This window comes from Typopeltis vanoorti, chromosome 1 (assembly GCF_054136105.1).
Source record: "Typopeltis vanoorti isolate ZY-2024b chromosome 1, IOZ_Tvanoo_1.0, whole genome shotgun sequence".
NCBI classification, from domain to species: Eukaryota; Metazoa; Arthropoda; class Arachnida; order Uropygi; family Thelyphonidae; genus Typopeltis; species Typopeltis vanoorti.
The window spans coordinates 91,348,676-91,372,500 of record NC_143549.1 but is presented as its reverse complement, the minus strand read 5'-3'; the positions used below and the strand labels follow the sequence as shown (position 1 = coordinate 91,372,500).

General features: G+C 35.1%; 2 protein-coding genes across 2 annotated transcripts in view; both read right to left on the bottom strand.

The window, feature by feature from the left end:
- Nucleotides 1-8,649, bottom strand: part of LOC150110203 (uncharacterized) — a 194,395-nt gene extending 185,746 nt beyond the window's left edge. Inside the window, exon 1 of the mRNA XM_090392192.1 lies at nucleotides 8,567-8,649. Within this exon, the coding sequence (XP_090248318.1) occupies nucleotides 8,567-8,643 (77 nt within the window). The 5' untranslated portion in view covers nucleotides 8,644-8,649. The remainder of the gene's footprint in view (nucleotides 1-8,566) is intronic.
- Nucleotides 8,650-15,214: 6,565 nt separating this feature from the next.
- LOC150110202 (glutamine-rich protein 2-like) overlaps nucleotides 15,215-23,825 on the bottom strand; it is a 61,653-nt gene continuing 53,042 nt past the window's right edge. The window contains exons 8-10 of the mRNA XM_090392571.1: nucleotides 17,766-17,804; nucleotides 15,522-15,572; nucleotides 15,215-15,242 (exon numbers count right to left, since the gene is read on the bottom strand). Of these exons, the coding sequence (XP_090248697.1) occupies nucleotides 15,215-15,242; nucleotides 15,522-15,572; nucleotides 17,766-17,804 (118 nt within the window). The remainder of the gene's footprint in view (nucleotides 15,243-15,521; nucleotides 15,573-17,765; nucleotides 17,805-23,825) is intronic.

The window sequence follows — 23,825 nt, the reverse complement described above, 5'->3', positions numbered from 1 at the left end:
TATCACTCATATACAGTTGCCTTTTATCAGCACTCTTACCCCAAAACTAGCTAAGATTCTGAAAAAATTCAACATAAAGACCGACTATACTACGCTGCCAAAACTTCGTTCTTTTCTGAGTCGACCAAAACCAAAACACAACCATCTGCATTTTCCTGGTGTTTATAAAGTTTTGTGCAACTGTGGTCGACCTTATTTTGGCCAGACAGACAAATCTGTTTCACTTCGTCTTGAGGAACATAGACCTGACATCTCCTACAGTAGAGCACGAGCGAGCGCCCTTTCCAGTCATGTCCTTTTCTCGGCAAACTCTAACCTTGAAGAACAGCCACATCAAGTTGATTGGGAACGCACTACTAATTTATATATTTGCAAGGATGAATTCGAAAGAAGAATCATCGAATCAAAAGAAATAGTTCTGGACCCTTCACATTTAAACAATAATCTTAGCTACAATTTACCCGATTCCCATAGCGCAGTAATCCAGTACTGGCGCTCAAAAATTAGCTGTCGCACACATTCTACTCATGCCAACGGTAGCACGCGGTCACCTATTCAAATATGACTGTTATTATTCTGCTTTTTATTAAGCTGTAAAGTTCATTTTTTACCGTGTTATTTTATGTCTTATGTTTTTATTTCTCACCTGAAGAAGTCGGATCACCGATGAAACTAGTTGTGATGTATTAAAGGTTTTTGTTATACTTTCTCGGGTTCTAGTCAGTTAAATTTATTTTTATATATGTATATATATATATATATATATATATATATATATATATATATATATATATATATATGTATGTATGTATGTATGTGTGTGTGTATGTATGTATGTATGTATATAGTATATATGTATGTGTATATATATATATATGCATGTATACTCCAAATGAGGACCTTAATATGAAGTTCAAACATTGGGAAATTAAAGTAATTATTCATAACATGGTTGCAATCTCCATAATTGACCAAAATGTATCTTTGACCTGACTAGACAATTTACTCACATACTGCACTTTTTCATGCTTGTCACCCTTCTAGCTTGCATTTTATATTTCTCATGCATGTGATCATTACCAACTGTCTTGTACCTCTTTTTCCTCTTTTCTCATACTCTGTGCCTTATTTTACTGTTCATTTATCTTCCTCCTATTCTGTTAATAAAGAATCTTCACCAGAGTCAACAAACTAATCATTAGAATTCTTACTCAACCATCAACATATCTAGTGGAATAAGTCTTAAACTTATTCACACTCCTAGCATTCCTAGTGTAAATATGAATGGCATGTGCTCTCCAAATTTCAGATCATCATCAAACCCCCCCCCCCCCATACCTAATTTTATCCAGCTCATGAAACACAGTTTCACTAACACAGCACATAGTCCTATACCTTTGCACTTTGGAGTGCAAGAAGATTTCAGTCCTACTTCATCCAACCTAAAAGTATGATTTTCTTTTCTTGAAGGAACTCAACATCAGCCTCACTCATAACTCTCTCCAAATGTATAGTAATACACATTTGGGAAGAGTTATACTCCTAAGCAAAATATCCTTTTTTCAATCTACATGAAAGAGATCATTATTGAATAAGTTAAACAGGAAGGACCTAGAACAGAATCCTACAGCAACAATTGGTTGCCTTCCTTTATTACTATTATTAATAATAGTAGTGGTGGTGGTGGTGGTAGTATCTGAGACCTCCAGGGAGTCGACTCATCGAGGGAAATTGAAGATTACTGAAACCAATTTTCATGCATTCTCTTCAACTCATTTGCATTGAATGCACTCACTACTTCAACAGGTGAATTGTTCCACTTGCCCACTGCTCTGTTTTGTGAGAGAAAAATCTAGCTCTCACCCCTTTCTTAACCGCACACAAACTTAACCTTCACAGATACCCCCTGTTGTCCTCTCTCCACCTTCCATATAATGAAAAATTTCATTAGTTGATAACCTATAACACCTTTTGATAGTTTATAAACCTCTTTCTATTATTTACCAGTGTCTGCAGTCTCCATACTTTCAATATGTCCTTGTAATCTACATAATCTTGATATAAGCTTTGTTATTCTTTGCATCTTTTCTACATCTTCTTTATCCCCCTCTGAACCAAGGAGACCAAATCTGTACATAGTAGTCCAGATACAGTCATATCATATCAAAACCTTGTAAAGAGACAAAATGACTTCCTTATCCTTAAATGTCAATGTTTGTTTTGACATCGTGATTATTCTCCGAGTTGTACTTGTAAAGTTGTACATTGCAAGTACAACTCAGAGGTACAAAGTTCATATGTGACTTTGAAACTTCAATTTCTATCCACCATAACTCCGAGATCCCTAGTGTCATCAGTTTCTTATATCAAATCTGGCTAGTATAATATGCTGTTGGACATCACGCCAAAGTGCATAACTTTACACACTAACATTGAATAGATAGCCATTATCATTTACCCAGTGTTCCAGCTTATTCAAATCATTCTGTAAGTACTGTACATCAATAGCATCACTGAATGCTCTGCCTACCTTTGCATCATCAGCAAACAATGGACATCTCCTGTCATATTCTTCTCAGTATTTAACAGACCTCAGTCCAAGGACTGAGGTCTGTTTTCTGCAATATCTAACAGTATCATAAGATACCATCTTAAATCTGTCAGAATCGCACCCTCCATATACCACTTTCTGATACCTACCCATCAGCCACCCACTTATCCAAGTCAAGAGTTTATATTCCAGTCCCATATTCTCTAGTTTATTCAACAGCCTTTCATGTGGTATCTTATCAAATGCCTTCACAATATCTAACAGTATCATAGTGTATCCATTCCCTTTATCCAATTCAACTGTAGCATTATTATTAAAGATCAGCAAATTGCTGAAACATAACCTCCCTTTAGTAAACCTATGGTGTTCTTTGCATAGCATAGCTTATCTAACCCTTATCTTTGCATAGCATAGCTTATCTAAGATCTGTTTGCCAGTTCTTACCAACTTCTCTAAAGTATTCATTACCACTTTTCCAGAGATACTGATAGTTGATAATTAGACAGATCAATTTTAGCATCACCCTTGTACCACAGAACTATTGTACATGCTTTCCATTCCTGTGGAATATTTTTTTTGAGCTGATACTACAAACATGTCAAGGACCAAGCCATTTCAGCTAAGCATTCCTAATATCCCATCTGGTGCTATTGTTGAATTAATATGCAGATTATGCAATGGCTCTTTAATCTCATTCTTATTTAGCTGCACCTTAATCTTTTCATCTAGTGTAGTGGCAGTATTGTGCATCATGTTACATACACCTGGTTGATAGATCTTAGCAAAGGAAATGCTCATAATTTGCAAGATCTTGTCTGCTTCTGATATAAGGGTACCATTGGTATTCACTAAAGTTATTCTTCCACATTTATTTTTTCTTTTACTTGCATCATAGTGATAAATTTTTTTGGCATTGACTTTAGCATGTAAGCCAGCTTTATTTTTTTCCCATTTTTCAATTTAACTTTCTGTACAATTCCTGTAACTTTTCTAGCCTGTGCTTCACATAAATATTTCATAACTTCTCTCACTCTTATTCTCATGATATTCCTTCCACATCATCTTCCTCCTATGGATCTCTTGCTTAATGAGGTTGCACATCCATTTCACTCCCATATTGTTTGTTCTTTGAACTTACAGACACATTCTGATTAAGCATCTTTTTAAAGTTTCCCATGCATACTGTTCATATCTTTCCCATTCAGTAACTGATACCATTGGACTAAAGATAGTATTCTGAGCTTGTCATAATTTCCAACACTGTAATTCAGCATGTAATCTGACCTAATTGAACATCCATATAGTTAACTACTCTCAGGACAGCATGATCACTGTCACCAACTGGTGGCAAAACAGTTACACATTAACTTCTTTTGATGCTATGATCAAATCTAATATGCTTCAACCTCGAGTTCCTTTTTTTCAGATGTTACTTCAGAAAGTTGTCTCATACCAACTTAATAAATTCTCCTTTATTCTTATCATGAGGATTTCTCTTCTACTTAATCCATGTATGAATGATTTAAGTCACCATAATGGTTACTTGTTTAGTACCCATGAAGGTAATTTGCTGATGCATTTCATCATTCTCAACAGCTGAGCTACCTGAGAGGTGTTTAGCAACACCTCACCAATATTTTATCCTGTTAGCCTCAACTTTGCACCAGCTAGCCTCAAACTCACTGCTGCATGAGACATATTTACTATTATTGCTTTCATGAGTTTCTGTCCTAACTGTACATAAATCATCTAATATCATTAATAGTACCACCACCCCTCCTCTTCTATCTCTTCTGCCCTTCCTAAAATTACTATACCCTTTACATTTGATTCCAGTTACTACATCTTACTTTGAAAGCCAGGTTTCACTAATGCCAATAATCTTAAGCCAAAACATAATCCCCAAGGCAACAAACTCTTTCCCTTTGTTTCTAATGCTCCTGGCATTTCTGTATAGACATGATAAGTTACCTTCTATCTTTTTCTTATATTTAAATTTACAGTGCTTATATTTAAATCTACTTGGCCCAATTGGACAGTTTTTTCTTTTCTGACCACAGACACAATCATAGACTCTGAACCCAAAGCATATATATCATTATTACGTTTGATAATGCGTGATCACAGTTGTGTAATAATTCATTTTTATCAGGATATTTCAAACATCAAGTTATTCCCACTTATATTTTCTGCGAAACTATCCTCTTACTTCATATGCAGGTTGCTGCTATCTTTCACACAGCCAATCTCCTATCCATCTGCCAATCATTATCACACTGTCCTGTTATCCATTTCCATTTTCCCCAACTTGAATGGCATCTTCCCATCTGATAATCTATCAAATGCCCAATGTTCCTTCTAAGATGTGTCCATGTACAACCACATATCTGCCATCACACACACACACTGCACACAAGGCTTACTGTCAAAGATGACAGTAACTAACAAAATGTGTGTTTTTGTTATCATAGTAGTAATGCAGCAGTATGTGATTTGTAAAGTTTCAAGTCCCCCCCCCATCCCAAGATGTCTATGCAAGACAATCGTGATGACATTAAGAAACTTAACATTAAGAAGCTTCAGGAAGTGTGAATTTTATTGTGGCTAAATGAATTATTTGAAACTTTTTTTTTTAATTAAGCCCTTTTCCAGGACCAGGGTTACCAAGCCAACCTATTTGCTGCTCAGAAAGCATCCTGACTTGTGCATCTGCTTCCCTTGGTTAGGAGGGAATGTTGCAAATGCCTTTGCAAAGTCCAGAAATACTATATACAAGTCATCTTTGTTCAACACATTTAGCATTTTATCATAAAATACAAGTAGATGACAAAGTAAGACCCCCTTTTACAAAACTATGGTATGCTGATAATTATTGAATCCAACATATTGTATTCTATTCTTAGCCAGTTTTGCACTATCTTAACCACAATTGCACATATACATTCTATAATTGTAAATATCTGTTTCCAAATACAGATCCACCATCATTATGTGAACTTTTTTTGGCCCATTTTCATTCATTGTGGATACTTCCTACTGCAAGACTCATTAAGCAAACAGATCACAATCCATCACAATCAATTTTTTTTTTTACATTCTCTAAAAATATGTAGTGATATGTCATCCATTTCCATAGTCTTATTAACACCTAACTTAGCAACACCTCATCCACCTCTGATTCATCCCCAGGAAAGAACCAGAGGTGGATGAGGCATCATTCATACCAGTATGATGTGTACTGGACAAAGTGCTTATTAAATAATTCCACTACATCCTCTACTCTGGTCACTTTGGCCATCATCACCATTATATATAATGAAACAATGTGTTTCATTATTCATGCATTTTGTTTTCTTTAAAATATGGTGATTATCACCATATGGGATATATGGCACAAACCATGATTATTTTATACTACTTATCCACACTACTGTTACAGTAGTATAAGGGATAAGCCAAATGGCCTGTTTGAATGTAACTGGAACACTATGCTCTACATCTATAGCTGTTCTGAAGGTTGCACTTTGATTCTATTACTCAACTGTTTTCCCCCATTTTTGAAATAATAGAGAATGAACTAAAAATATGGATAAATTCATAGTACCAGAGAGAGAGAAAATTATATACTACACAGATGGGTCACTATCTCCAGTATCATTAATACATGAGCTGTATCCCAAAAACAGGTCAACTTCATTGGCCATTCTCATTCTCTGAGACTCTGTTCCTCTCTAAATTCATGCCATCATCTTATATTTATAAACATTTACTTCGGTTTATGCAACAGTATTATTATATTATGTTAAATTCCTTTACAAAGTCCAGTAATATGTATTTCCATTTTCTTTGTGTAACTGAGTTATCACTTTATCATAAAATATAACCAGATTGCTAAAGCCGCTATTCTTATCAAAGCCATGCTGTCCTCTGTACTAGTTACACTACATTTACTCGTTTCCTTATATGGGTCCCTAACCAACACCTTAATCATTACCCCAGAGACACACCTACTTGGTCTATAATCAGGTCATATCTACTCTAGCACAACCTGTACAGGGAACTACTTTCTACTCTTTTGGAATCATGCTTATTTTGAAACCGACCAGATCAGGGGCATGCTAATTTGCATGCACATCTTCATAAGATGCTGCTATCCCATTTAATCCCACCAGTGTATTTTGTATTGAGCTCAAACATCTCTATTCTTTCACTGCATCCCTAAAAAGTATTCAGAACCACATTCTTTTTAGCTCAGAATATATATTCTGGCAAAATGATCATCAATAATTCTACTATTTCTGTTGCCTTCACTTTCTTTCTATCTGTATTTACTAAGATTATTCTCCCATCATACTTGTGACACAGGAAAAATACTCTCTAAGATTCAGCCTTCTTTTTATAATCTTATTCTGTTTCCTTACACATGGCTGTCAAGTTTGTGGTCTGCACTATATATTACTTATGAAAATGCTTATCATACATTTCTGATATTCCTCTACCAATATTCTCAATATATGCAAATCTTACTGTATAATTGTGCTCATCTGTTTAACTCATTTGTGGTTTATCCTTTATAATTCTGAGGATGCAGTGTAGTATAGTTTCTTCAGGCATCTCTGGACTGCTTCTTGCACTCTCAATTCTCAGCAATTTCTCATTCCATGGCATCATTTACAATTGATCATAATTGTCTAACTTAAAGTTTCACATGTATTAATTTTTTAACTGACCCTTCCACATCTAGTCACTTTCCCGTTCAGTACTTCATGATCACTCTTTCCAACTGGAAACAAGATGACTATTCCATTTTTTTTTTTGGACACATCCTCAATCCTCAGGTTGTTACCTAATTCTATGCCTTTACCTCACAAGTCCATTCCATCATGTTCTTAAAATAATTCTCTCTCAGAACTCTGTAAATTTCCATTCCACACTTTTCTATTTCTAATCTATACTATGTTGCCAAAAAAGTATTGGAATACCCAAGAAGTACAATGATAAAAATATTCATCTTCTTTTAATAAAGTGTAAGCCTACCTTTGACATGTATCACAACATTTAGTCTACAAGTTAAACCTTCCCATGTATCTTAAAAAGTTTCACAAGAAATTAACTTCTATTCTTGCAGGACTATCTTGAGTTCTGGCAGTGACAGAATGTCACAGGTGCTGGAAGTGCAGTATTATCCAAAACATTGGAAACATATCTCTCCTAGTAGTTTTGATAGAAATCAGCCAATTCGATGTCACAAAACATGTCCTCCCCACATCATCACATTTCTGTCTACTTACAAAGTTGAAAAATGCATGCAGTGTTCATGCCTGCCAGATTCAAATTTGGACTGTTCCTGCTGAATGTGTTTTTGATCATGATTAAAACTGATGGTCTGGTTGGCCAAGTGATTAGCATACCTACTCTCTAGCCAACAGGCAGGAGGGTCAAATCCTGTCATAAGTATGGATGTTTGTAATTGTCTTTAGGTGGGAGATGAATTTCATTGCCCAGTGTGAGAGTATCGCCTAGCTTATTGGAGACATGAAGTGGCTCGAAAAAGTTCCATGTTTGGTCTCTAGAGCAGGATTTCCAGATTATGTAAAAAATATATAAAATTAGTGACAGTATAAAAAAAATTCTCAGTCAACCTATGATAGTAATGTACTAAGTTTACAACCTTTCATGGGTGAGAGTCACATAAAAAAAATTCTCGTTTTATATTTTAGTCATATATTTAATCGCACTTAATTACTACTTATCACAAAATTTAGACATTCAAATAAATTGGAAGAAAAAATATTAAGAGTAAGATATTTCTTGATGAATTGGCTCAAAATATTTCTCTGCAAGGCCACCGTATCATCCAAGCCATTATAAATATAATTTCAGTAATGAAACCAGTAAGAATAATTAGTGCAAACTCTTGAAATTTTTTTTTAACATTGCTAAATTAAAATTTTTTGCACTCAGAATATTGTACATAAATTCAATTTTAATTTTGTTTATTATGGTTTGCAATACCTGATGAAAGATGCTTTCTCCACATGATTGCCAGGAGTCCTTCTGCGAGATGGAGATGCTAGTATAAGATCACTCATTCCGATCTCATCTGTTCTGTAAATTAAATAAGTGCATTTAAATGTTAGTATACTAGATCTTAAAACTTCTGTGATTTTGATGAACATGATGGCATTTAAAAACTTGAACCTAGCTTAACACATTAGTTTACCTTCAGAACAGAACTTCAAAAAGAATTAATAACAATAAAGGAAATATCAAAAAAAGGAAAAAATATGCTTCAGTTTAAATTGCCTTATATTTTTCAATATACTTAATGTGCAAGGGTGAATTTGATTGTTGTTAGCACAGTAGACTTTAGGGAATAATAATAATTATTTTGCTGACTCCCATGGAGTCACAATCCATCAAAAAAAAAAAAAACATTCACTAAATAAATCAGTGGCACCCAAGTTCATTCACAGACAATGTTTACCATTGTCATCTGCATTGCTTATTACCAAGAAGGAATCTGATGACGAAAGATGCTTTTTTTTTTTCAATTTATCAAATGTGTGTGTGTGTGTGTGTGTGTGTGTGTGTGTGTGTGTGTGTGTGTGTGTGTGTGTGTGTGTGTGTGTGTGTGTGAAAAACTAACTTTGTTTGCTCAAGATGGCAAATAAGTGACACTTGTTTAGAATTAGAAGCATTGAATACAACTGAAAAGGAAGAGGAGAGATTTATAGTTCATGAATATGAAGTGTTTCAGTTTAAATAAGCTTCTTGCCAATAAGGCTGTTATTACTGTATGGGATATCAAAATACATATTAAGGGAATGTGAATATAAGCTAATAATTCCTAGACTTGGTGGTCCAGCTAACAGGAACAGTCCCTGAAAAATGTAAGGAAAGAAAATGATGCCATAAAGGTGAAACCAAATTTTTGTGTATCAGGTATAACGATGAAGGTCTTGGAGAGACAGACTAGAGATAAAATTCAAAATTATATTGATGAGAATAATAATAATCTTTCCAGAAAGCAGAATGTACTTCTTAAAATGAGGTTTTATTTCAGTAACTTAGTTCTATTTTATAATAGGGTGATCACTGTACTGGACAGAGAAGATGGGGAAGTTTTTTCTAGGTTTTGCAAAAGGAGTTTGATAGAATACTGCATGATAAATGATTATTAACATTGAAGGGAGTAGGAATTGATAATCAATTGGCAGCGAAGATACAAGTATAGTGAGATGACACAAGCCAGCAAGTTCTGTACTATTATTATTATAACCTCTCCGAGTTAACATACTTATTGTGAGAGGTCTCACTCAGCAAGTAACATGTTTATCACATTTACCTGTGCACGCATTTGCACAACTAGCATTCACAACACATTCTGATAATGAATTCCATTCTCCCACCATGTAAAAAATCTATCCTCACTCCCCTCTTCACTATATCTTTATTGAACTTCCAGAAATAGCTTCTTGTTTTCACCCTCCACTCTATGTATAATCACGTCTGTATTAATCGAGTAAAATACCCTCGCCAACTAAAACATCCATGTCATATCACCTCTTTTCTGCTTATCCACTGAATTTTGTAATTTATAATTCCTCAGCATATCCTTCTATTGAACATTCAGAGCCCAGATATTGTCAGTTACTGTCAGAATCCTCTTCAAAAAAAAAAGAAGAAAAAAAACATCACAATGGAAACTAGATGACTGAAATTGAGCAAAACAGTCCATATGTGGTTTGACTAATGCTTATATATAGGAGCATAAGCACATCCTTATCTCTGCTTGTCAATACGCTTCTTGTTACAACAGCCAGTAGTGTGCTGTGCAGCTTTTATAATTCTTGCAAGGTGTCTTCCAAACTTTAAACCATCATTAACCATTCCCCCCCCCCACTCCCCCAAAAAAACTCATATGTCAGTCATCACTCTCAAAAGTACAGTTTCATCTTCCTTAAACACTATTTCCTGAATATGGTACCCAACCCTACATCTTTGCACTCCAAGTGCAATGTGTACTTATTAACATTAAAATTGCAGTCACATATTTAAGCTTATTGCTTAGATGCAATAATCTCATCTCTTGGCTTAATGGATGAAGACAACACTAAAAATGAATTAAATGTCAATCTAATGACTCCAATTTATTGAAGCATCCTCAGGAATACAACATATGAACTGTAACATGCACATAAGCAATACAAAAAAAAAAAGAAAACAGTAGAAGTGATTAAACAGAATTTGCAGGTGGCTTATGTTTCTGGATTGGTGGTCTAAGCATTATAGTTTCACATATCTTGGTGAGTTTTTCACACAAGCATATTATTGAGATTGGGTTAGTTTTCAAGATCCATTAATGACTCAAAAAAAAGAAAAGAAAAGTCTTTCATGGGTATACTTACAGCAGTGAAGCATAGTATTTTTTACTCATGAGATTCTGTGCAAGGTTTCCAAAGCATACTTGTTAGGCCTGAAACTATAATTGTGGTGCTAGATATATTTCTTATGCTTTTCCAGATAGATATTGATAGATCTTCCAGTTTGTAATAAGACAAGTTGCAAGCACAAGGAACTTATATTTGGAACAGAAAGAAGAGGAAGTTGGCTTTTAGCTTATAAGGTTAAGCAGCTTGATATGAGGTTTGAAAGCAGTGCAGATATTATATTTCTTTAAAGTTAAGGATGTTTGTTTGTTTTTCCCAAGTTACTCCAGACATAGGGAATAGTAATAGCATTACTGTAATCTGTATGTTGAGAGGACTGCAGGGTTGAGGGAAGAACAAATATTTTGTTTTGTTAGAGGACAAATATCTTTAAATCCAGTTAAGATTTTGTCCTTTCCAACTCATTTACTGACTCTCCCTCTTTCTGATTAACTAAACAGTAAACAAATGTTCGTCCTCTTTGGCCATACCTCATATCATTAATTAAAAATGTTTCCCTCTCCAATATCAACTGATCTCTACAATTTTTCCACTTATGCTGGTTACTTCATTTATAAGAACAAAATATACAAATGGATAGATGATACAAATATGCATTCTTCCATCTCCTCCGTACTAATTTTTGCATAGAAAAATTTGAAAAACATGCTGTGTGATACTACCATTCCTAAATCTTCTATTTAGCTAAGCTATATTAACATGTGGTCTGCCAGCACCACAAAATCCTGTTTACTATAGAAGAATAAAATAACAATAGTACGATTTTTCATGAGGCTTTGCAATTTACATTCTCTCAATCTGTCCTCATGCTCCGCATTCCAAAGACCACCGACCACCTTTGTGGATCTTCCTTGGACCCTTTCTAACATATCACTGTCACTATGAAACCCCAGTGGCCAAATCTGTGCATAATAATCCATATGAGGCCTGATCATATGCATCCTCAGGAATACAACAGGGTACTCCACATCATTGCCATTATCCAGTACAATTTAAAAAAAATTCAATCCAAAACACTCGATCCTTTACATATTGCTTGAGATAGTTGTCTCTCAAGAGCTCAAAAAATTCATTTTCCTTATTTCCAAATGCTATCTCTTTGTAGATGGTTTAATTCAGTACTTTTTAATGTTACTTTCACAGTAAATATTTATTTCTTTTCACAATAAACTGTGAAAGAAAGTGTACAGCTAAACTAACTGAAAACCAACTCACATAGGAAGATACATTCACACTTCCTAATTATTTCCCGCCTTTCCAACAGTACAATGGCAGATCCTCTGTTCTAATCAGGTTTCTCTCATAGCTTAAACATATTCATCATACCCACCTACTTATCAGAGGCCTGAAACAGCTTGAAAAAGATTCATGTTTGATCTCTAAAGTAGTTTCCAGAATATGTAAGAAAAATAAATAAAAAAATATACAAACTACATAAAATTAATAAAAATGAAAAAAAAATTCTTTAGCCCATTCTTGGCACTAATGTGCAATAGGATTACAACCCTTCAAGGGCAGAAGTCACATAAAAAAATACCCGTTTATTATTATTATTAACATCTGACCCCCATGGAGTCAGAGACTCATTGTGGAAAGTACACAGTATCGCACAAAGCTCATCCAACCATACCTTAAACTGATTCAATGTCGCTACATTCGCAACACACTCAGACCATGCATTCCACTCTCCATACAAAAAACCTTCTCATCATTCCTCAGCTCCTTCATCCATCATGACTTCCTATACTGTTTCCAGGCGACCTCTTGTTCTACCCTCCCCCTTCCCATTCTATGAAAAATATTTTCCATGCCAACCTGATAACAACCCCTGACCAGCTTATATGTCTTATCATATCTCCCTCCTCCTCCTATTCACGAGGCTTTGCAATTTACATTCTCTCAATTTGTCCTCATACTCCACATTCCAAAGACCACCGACACCTTCGTGAATTTTCTCTGGACCCTTTCTAATATATCACTGTCCATGAAAACCTAGTGACTAAATCTGTGCATAATAATCCATATGAGGCCTGATCAAGGCCTTATACAATGGCATCATAATCTCTTAATTTCTGCATGTCAGAGTGCTCCACATCATTGCCATTATCCAATGTCACATCTTCACAACTTGTGCAATTTGGCCCATGAATTTCAGGTCCTTGTTCACCACCACTCATAGATCTCTCATCTCCTCTACTTCTTTTAAAGTTTCCCCACTAAGTGTGTGCTTTGCATTCCATTATTGTTTACCAAATCTCAAAACCTTAAACTTTCCAACATGGATCACATTACCAGAATGTGTTTTGAATGTAGGGAATGTTAAGGATTTAAGGTTCAATATGATAAATACGTTATCAGTTGAATGAACCTCTCATGATTAGTCTGCTGACTCCATGGAGGTTGGTGTGATAATAATAATTACCGATAACCTTAAGTAATAACAATAGTCCATAATTTTAATATAAAAAGAAATAATTTATTATTTTTATAATAAATTATAATAGTAATTCAGGCTCTGATCTTTTTTTACATCCGGTAATTCCAGTTTCCAAACCTAGTCCTGAAATTGTTGGATGCGATGTAACTCACTCTCCATATATATTTAATAACCATATATACATGAAAAACAAAATATAGAGGAGATGATCAATCTGCTTCTGGTAATGTGGTGATGATGGGCGGTAGGTGGCATTGGTGTAGATGATGACGATGGTAGTTGCAGTTCATTGTAGTTGGTGGATTGAGTGGTGGAGACAGAGTTGTAGAGTAGTTGCTCTCCCTTGATGAGTCTTTGGACTCCCTGGAGGTATCGCGTAATAATATTTTTTTTAGTCAACCTGGTTGGCTGAGTGGATAGCCTATCCACTCTCCAGCCAAAAGGCTGTGGGTTCGAATCCCGCTGTGGGCACGGATGCTTGTGATTGTCTGTGGAAAAGATGGTGTTGGTGTAGTTGCAGTCAGTTGGTGATTGAATGGTGGAGAAGTAGTTGTAAAGCAGGTGCTCTCCCTCGATGAGTCCCAGGACTCCCTGGAGGTGTCAAATAATAATAATAATAAATAATAATAATCAATTGTGAAACTTCAGATCTAAATGAAACCAATTGCGATACAACAAACTGTGCAGTGATTTCCCTAAACATATTGCATTACTATGTTACTCTGATTACCCCAAAATGCACTTGACTTTTTTTTTAATATACAGATAATTAGCTATAAGTAATTATAAAAATCAAGTGGATATTAGATCCAGCATTATTTCAAAGCCAAATGCAGAAACTATGAAAATTTTGTAAAAATAAGTTGACCAGAGAACTTACAGAATACGCCCGCGGTCATTTACGAGTTGCCCTAGCACAGACCACTTTAGAAAACAGGCCAGTGAAACCTTAAAAAAATGGACCAAATTAGAAAGCAAATATATGGACTCCTGGGCTGAGAGCCTGTTTCAAACTGGATGGTTCTTTTCAGAGACCAGGTAGAAACCTTAAGAGAGCAAATATTATGGAACTTGAAATGTCGGGTCCGTATGGTCTCTGATGAGAACCAACCAGTTCAAAACAGCTGTCAGGCCAGTAAAACCTTAAAAAAAAATGGACCAAATTAGAAAGTGAATATATGGACACCTGGGCAGTGTGCATGTTTACTAAAGTGGCCTGTGCTAGGGCCTTGTAAATGCCGGCAGGCATTTGCTCTCTGGTCAACTTATTTTTATGAAACATTCATCGTTTCTACATTTGGCTTTGAAATAATGCTGCATCTAATATCCACTTAATTTTTATAATTTTTGCATCGCCAAACTGAAGTCTTTTGGCTCTTTATTTAGTAAATAACTATAACTAAATTATAAAACAGGAATGAATCTATAGCAATTGTTAATTATGTTGCATTTGCTGCATATACAAATCATGTAGTAGGTAATGATAATTCTGCATTTGATCTTTTTTTTTTTTTTTTTTTTACATTCGGTAATTCAAGTTTCCAAACCTAGTCCCGAGATTGTTGGATGCAATGTAACTCGCTCTCCATATATTTTTAATAACATATATACATGAAAAACAAAACATAGGGGGGGAGATGATCAATCTGCTTCTGGTAATCAATTGTGGAACTTCTGATCTAAATGAAACCGATAAGTTGGAGTTCCTATCTGTTTTGAGGTTGGATATTGTGTGAAGGAAAATTTTCATTGAAAAATAAAGGATGCATCCAATTATTGATCTGAGTATGAAAATCCTAATCTAGAATAAGAACAAAAAAGAAGAATAGGATAGATGTAGGTTGACATCTATCAATTAACTCCATCAATTAATTATGTATTCCAGTAGAAGATGAATTGTAACAATAATGATAATAATAATATCAAGCAATAATATTATTTTCTGATAATTGAAATGAATAAATGAGTGTCATATTTAAAATGTTAAGTATGTAAGGAAATCATTAACATGATATTTAAAAGTATTCTGTATATAAATGTTTCCAGCTTTAGTTTAGAATTAAAGTTTTGAAAGAATTACCTGAATCTTCCACCAGGTGCACTTGCAAATCCTCCAGAATCCTCACATTCACTAATAAACAAACATAATTATCTGTAGCCAATCATTAAATCATATCTTATTAGTATTTTTAATTTAATATAAGATAATATGATATTCTCAGGTATATTTCTGATGATAGTCTAATTTTTTTAATAAATGCATGCATATGTTCACTGAGATATTACAACTTCATTGCTTCAGTATCTAAAATCTACTGCTCCCTCTTTCCCTTTATCATGTCATTGTAATTTAATTATTTTATGTAATTTATTTTTATTATGATTATCATTTGTATTTTATTTTATTTCTTTTATGCTGTTAGCCATCCTTTGTACAGTGGCACTCTAGCATGTGACCTTTGGAATGTATTCAGATTTCATATTGGAATGTATTGCTTCTGTTAAATAGCTTTTGATCAGTGCCCAAGCAGCATTTATCTCCTTTTCAACTAACTCCTCATCCTGTGAGCTACAAGGGGGGGGGGGGCTGCAAAGTTCTGATAAACACCTAGATCAAAAATGATATTAATGCAACTCTTCCTATATATCCTAAAAGAAAAAGAACAAATTACAATTTGATGAAATACCTTATTAAAGGATTTTAAGATATATTCTTTCTTGTGGTTATATCAGTTACTTTAAAATCATTTTTGTTCTAGGTGCTTATTAGAACTTTATAGCCTCTCCTTGTATCTTCTAAACTGTCATTGGCCTTGTAGTTCTACATATGTCCTTTTGGAATTCATGGAAGTCTTGATAATGGCTGGCCACCACTATCCAGAGATCACTTCATTGTCATTCTCACCAGCAGAAAGAAGACTGAACACTTCATTCACAATCCCATCCTCTGATTGTATTATTAGATCTAGAACTGCTTATATGCCTTCTATTACATGTTGCCTAAAATGGTAGTTCCAAGAATTCAAGAAATTTTTTCCTTCCAGTTTATGTTACAATAATTAAAATTATCCATAATGATCATATTTCTCTAGTTTGCTAAGCCAGTTTTCCTTTTCAACTATTCACATTCTTTGGCCCATAGTGACATCCAATTAAATATCTCATCCTGACTACCTGCACTTCTCGCCATACTGCCTTCAAACTAGTCACTATTTTCCACCTTATATCTCCACCTTGTGCAGGCATATTCCTGTCGAAGTATAATGATCTTACAGTGAATAAGTTTAAGGAGAAGTATAATAAGTGTGAATAATGTTTTTTTGAAAATTTTTCCACTTACTATATAGTTAGTTATAGTAAACTATAACTATACTTTATAGTTATAGTATATATAGTTATACTATAAATTAAAGATGCCAAGAAATTGGACAACTCATATATAGAGGCTGATGACTTTGCACCACTTGCCTTAGTGTTTCCCAGTCATGAAGTTACTTCATGAGCATACTTTGTTTGCTTACACAAGAGGTGATGGCCTCTCATTCTTTCCATCTTATATCCACTCTTTTTATAATTCCTTCTGTATTAATTTGGTAGAATCCCTTAACTAACTTGAAGGTCGTTTTCATATCTCCTGTTTTCCTCCTATCCACTAAAACTCTCAAATTTTTCTCTATCTACATTCTCTCAAATGCTCTTCATAACCAACACTCGAGATTCCTAATATCACTTTAGTCATTCATCTTTGGGACCTCTCTAGTGTTTCCACATCACAATGAAAACCGGCAACCAAATCTGAGCACAGTAGTCTATATGTGGTGACCGATGTCTTATATAGAGTCATGACCGCCACCACCACCTTATCCCTACATATCAGCAATATGATGTGCAGTTTTTGCAACACTTGCAATGTGCACTTGGAACTTTAGTCCACTGTCTACCATCACCCCGAGATCCCAAATCTTATCCACTTCCCGAAGTACAGCTCCACTAATACAGTATGCAGTTATCCTTGCTTACCATACCATTACTTATCATTACCAATATCATTATTTAACAATATGTATTGCACTAGTTACAGTTAAGCTCAACATGAACTGTGGTATACGCATGAATTTCATACTAACTTGTATATATATGTAATTCTTAAAAATAGTTTAATTTTTTTAATTTAAATTTAAAAAAAATTAATTTTTTAATGTCTTATTTCATCAAATGGTTAAGAAATTTTAAGAGTAATGTGATTTTATAAGACTTTTTTGACTTTTGATTTTTTTTTTTTTCAATACCTGCAGAAATTTTTGAAATATGAAAGTTGACTTACCCTCCAGCAAGATGTGCAGCCCGACCACAAGAAAGACATCTGAAAAAAACAAACACAGATTTTATATTGACCACAGTAACTTCCAATACTTGAAGCATAGGCTGAATTGTTATTACTATTATTAACTTGATGAATGTAAGCCATGATAAGTGAATAAAACTTAATGCAGATTTTCCTTATATAATTGTTATTTTAGCAAACATAGAATTTTTGTCCTAGTGGCAAGGACATCTTCAGCATGACTTTCAACTTAAACAAGTAGAGCAAAAACTGGAAGATTCAACAACAGTGAAAACGTGAACTACATGTACATGATTTTCAGTGACATAGTCTAAAATACATTAAGTTCCTAATGAAACAAAATTTAACAAGAGACAATTAATTGATTTATTAACAGTCGGGATTTACAGAACATGCAATTTCCACCAAACATCAAATCCCTTGGAAGAAGATTAAGATTCTTCATAAAAGTAATTAACTTAAGGAATGTGTATATAAAGAAAGTTGTGAAACCTTGCTACACCATCCAAATCTAAACAGAAGTGATGGACTGAAATTATCCCTTTTATGGGAAATATCACTTCTCCATATGTTCTGCTAATAATAATTTTTTAAAGGTAATCAATTAATGGTCTCTTGTTTAATTTTGTTTAATTATGACCTTATAATATGTTTCTGATCACCTTATGGTGTTTTTTCATTGTTGAATCTTCTGCTTTTTGTTCTACTTGTTTAATTTGAAAGTCATGCCGAAGATGAATGCCCTTGACATTGGGAAAATATTCTATGATTGCTAAAATAAAAATTACATAAGTAAAATTTGTATTAAGGTTTATGCTGTTATTATTATGCTTAAGGAGGTGCTTAAGAGTCAAAGCTGTATAACTGAGAGGAGACCTCCACATAGCCTTTAAAGGAATGCAGAGAACCGACCAGGGCTTCTGACCTAATGTCCAATCCTCACCTTCTCGTGGTGCACCCTGTTGGGTATCTACCTGGATACTGAACAAACAAGGATGGGCTGGCAATTTGGAATTTAGCCGACCAAATTGTATTCTTATTGGCTTAAACCAAAATACAAAATGATGGTACAACATGACAACATGACCTGGTTAAATGTTTTTAACCAGGCAACGCTGTTCACTTATTTGCTGTTTGCCCTAGCCCCCATCGTTTTCGCCAGGGTGAACTGCGAAAAGTCAGCTACTGGATCAAATCTGAAAACACACCTCCAGGTGCGCATGCGCTGCATCTGGATTGACTGTTAAATTTGCAAACCACATTGTGACGTAGTAATATGTCAGAGCATTATTGTGGCGTGATGCTTTATTAAGTTTTGTAGTGCATTTTCTGGTGGTGAAGACAAGTTTGCAGTTAGAATATTTGAAGATATGCTTAATGGCTTTGTGAATGTATTGAATATATGGTAATTTTAAGATTATATAAGTTTTTGAAATGTTGATTTGAGATGAACACAATTTTAGGTAGAATGAATTACCTAGTTTATTTTGCTGTTGTGGATATTGCTGAAATTGGAAGATACAGTATTTTTAAGGTGTACGATTTCATAGTTTAAGGCAGTGACTGACTAGGAGTATTTGTAAGTTAATAAATTGTGTTAATATGACTGACCTTTTTATACAATATGGGTGATAAAAAGAAAAATTCACTTAATTTCCAATGTTTGTGCATGCATGATGTACTTTATATTTGTGTAATATACTTTAGCATGTCTGCAATTTTAAAAGTGGATGGATTTTTCTTTCTCACATATGATAGTGAATTATCTTTGGCTAAAAATGCTCAAAGAATAAAATGGTATAGCATTTTCATCACCAATAAATAAATAAGACATCATTGACATATTTACCATGATAAAAAATCCTGGTGGGAACGGGGATCAATGTGATTCAACGTGGGCAAGGAAAAATTCAGTAAGTACTCATATATCAGGTGGGGGGGGAGACAAACTCTCTAGAAAGTTTCAGTAGCAGACAGAATTGTAATATAAGTGCTATGGCAAGTCACTGTGAGAACAGATTGAGGGAATCAAATCTACAGCCAGTGGTGGATAGGAAGAAGAAGTGAGAAAAATATCTGATTGGCATGTAAATTTCTGAAGGATGCTTAACATATAGGTATTGGAAAATTTTTAAAGCTAGAAAGAGAAGAAAACAGGAGAGTGATATTAGTGAGCGTGAGTACATAGATGGTAAATGAATATATACCTATACTATATATTTTTATATGAATCCTACCAAGAAGGGTGGGATTCATATAAAATTACACAGTAGTATCATGAATGGACTAAGGATTTGATAACTTTGAAATCCTGTTCTAGAGACTAAACATGACATTTCTTTTTTATTTTAATCCACCTCAGGCCTGCAATAAGTAAGATGTCATCTCACACTGGATGATGAAATTCATCTACATCTAAAGATGTTAGACAAACATCCATACCGTTAGTGGGATTTTTGAACCCTTTTCTGTTGAACCCTTGTCTGTTGGTTGGCTATTCATTTAGCCAATCAGACTGTCAAATTTACAAAATTCTGCTGACTGGCTAGCATTTTGCCAAAATACCATTGTAATTATGCTCTTATAATGGCATTTAGGATGAACCTCTCATGGTGAGTCTTTTGATGCTTTACACAGAGAGGTGGTGATAACAATGACCATAATAGACTATTTTATTCTGCACTGTTATATTTTTGTTAAACCTTATTACATTCAATAAACATTGAAAAGTAAAATTCCAGCACCTAGAATTTTGCATAATCCAAATTCTTCCAATTGATTCTTTTTAAGGTTAATATTTAAACTTTTTTTACTGCTTGAAATATAATAATAATTTTGAAAGTTATCATTAACAAAAATTATTATTATTGTCTGGCACCTCCATGGAATCCAGGGACTCATTGCAGAAGGACATCCTATTCTACTCTGCTACACACATCTCACCATCTCCCCAACTACTTAATTCTCCAACTACACACAATGACTACCATCAATGCCATCTACCAACAACAACAATGGTATCTTTTTTCTTTAAATTGCATGTGTTCTCATGGCTGATTTTTTTCCAGAGGAAAAAAATCCTGCTACATCCATATTATTATTATTATTATTATTATTAAACAAAACCTCATGGAGTCAAAGACTCATCTAGGAGGTCCTTTTATCTCACACACATCTCATCATACCGTGTCTTAAACACATTCAAACTCCTTGCAGACACCACACTCTCCGGCAAGGCATTCCAATCACTCACAACTCTGCACGAAAAAAATCTGCCTCTCACTCCCCTACTCACACCCTCTTTATAGTTTCCAAGGATGACCTCTGGTTCTCCTCTGATCTCCCACTAGTCTCTGTAGGACTTCTCCACCATTGATCCTATAACAACCCCTTACCAACTTGTAGGTCTCTATCATATCTCCCCTCTACCTTCTCTCCACTAGACTCTGCAAATTACATCTTTTCAATCTTTCCTCATACTCGACATTCCAGAGGTCAGAAACTACCTTAGTCGCCTTTGGACCCTTTCCAACATCTCTTCATCCTTCTGAAAAACAGGTGACCAAATCTGGGCACAATAGTCCATGTGTGGCCTAATCAAAGCCTTATACAATGGAACAAGAATCTCCCTACTTCTACACGTCAGTGTCCTCCGCATCATTCCCAGAAGTCTTTGTGTTGTCTTCACAATTTTGGCAATGTGTCCCCTAAATTTTAGATCCTTATCCACTATCACTCCCAGATCTCTTATTTCCTCTACTTCCAACAATATATTCTCACCAAGCATAAATTCTGCATCCCATCTTTGTTTTCCAAATTTTAAAACCTTACATTTTGCAACATTGAACTCACATCCCCATTTGCTTGCCCAATCACTCAATTTATTCAAGTCTTCTTGCACAGCCACAACATCTTCACTACTCTTTATGGTTCATCCCAACTTTGCATCATCTGCAAACAACTGAATATCTCCATCCAAATCTTCGCCAATATCATTAATATACAAGTTAAACAGTAATGGCCCTAAAATAGATCCCTGAGCCACTCCACTAGTGACTTTCCTTTTCCTGGATATTGCACCCCCATACACAACTTGTTGATACCTATCAGATAGCCAGTCTCCAATCCAATGCACTAATCTAATATCCAACCCCATCTGCTCTAGTTTGACTGTTAACTTATCATGAGGTACTCTATCAAAAGCTTTTACGAAATCCAAGTATATTACTGTGTATCCTTCTCCTCTGTCCAAGGAAGCAGTCACTTTATTGTAATAAGTAAGTAGATTACTAAACCATGACCTCCCTTTAGCAAATCCATGCTGTCTATCAAAGATTATACCATTGTTGTCAACCCAACTCTGGATCCTAGTTCTCACAAGCTTCTCCAACAACTTAACCACAACACCTGACACACAGATAGGCCTATAGTTTGATGCTTTAGTTCGATCACCTCCTTTATGAAGTGGCACAATCTTGCCCTCCTTCCACTCTTTAGGGACTTGACCAAGTGCAAGACTCGTATTAAAAAAATATGTCAAGGCAGGTGTCAACTCTCTGGCACATTCCTTCAGAATACGCGGTGATATGTTATCAAGTCCCACAGCCTTATTTACATCTAGTTTACTCAACTCCCCAAACACCTCTTGCTCACTTACAGTCAGTCTCTCCTTCCCATCATCAACTGCCCTTAATCTCTCCATGAAGTCACATTCACAAGATTGAAAGATCTTTATGAACTGCTCATTAAGTATCTCCACCACACATTCTGCAACAGCTGTCTTTATACCATTTCCTCCAATCAATGTCATCCTTCCATAATCATTCTTTCTTTTGCTGGCTACATATCGAAAGAACTCCCTAGAATTCCTTTTGGCTTCATTAGCTAACTGCTGTTCATACCTCTCTTTAGCTACTCTCAACAACCAAGTCACCCTCCTTGCCTGGTCTTTGTAGACCTCATGAAATTGGTTACTTCCATTTCTCTTATGCTGCCTCCACAATACCCTTTTTCTCTGTATTGCATGCTTAATCTCTTTATTCATCCATCTCACACCTACCTTATTTAACCTTCTCACCCATGGTATACATTTAGATATTGCATCTACTAAGTAGTTTTTGAAAATCCCCCAAGCTGCATTGATCGCTTTTCCAGCTAACTCCTCATTCCATGCTACACCTGCAAGCTGTCTCCTGAGCTCTTCATAATCATCCCCCTTGTAGTTCCACATATACCCTTTTTTCAGAGGGGTCCTTGCACTGCTGGCAAACACCCAGGTAATCACCTCATGGTCACTTTCACCAACTGGTGGATGATTTGACACCTCATTGATAATTACATCCTCCAAGACCCTTAATCCTCATGTGCCCTCTGTTACATACTGTCTGAGGTAGTTATCCCTCAAAAACTCAAGAAATTCATTTTCTTTACTTCCAGTTGCTATCTCTTCATTCCAGTCTATATTGCCATAATTAAAATCACCCATAATGATCACCCTTTTCTTATTTGTTTGGCTTATTTGACTATACATTTCACTATCACCACCATCCACATTACCAGGTCTATAACAACATCCCACCAAGTATTTGATTCTATTCACCTCTATCTCACACCATACTACCTCAAAACCACTGGTCCTATTTCCCTCTTGCATCTCTACCTTGTATGGACATAACTCTTTCTCTATCATCAATAGCACTCCCCCCTCCCTTTTTACCCCTTCTATCCTCCCGAAACACATCATACCTTTCCATCTCTATTCCTGTCAGGATGTCGTCCTCATCTAACCATGTCTCACTTATTCCGACAATCTCTGGGTGCACAGACGCAATTAGTGCAACCATTTCATCCGCATTGTTTCTTATACTTCTAGCATTGGTATACAAACACAACAACTCATTTCTGGATCTACAGCTAGTTCCACTGATACCACTCACTCGATGTGATCTCTCCATGCTGGACTGGGGCCGTTTCCCTTTCTGCTTCTTCATTTTAGAACCCTTTGCAATTCCATCTGTTTCCTCTTGATCCCTGATCATC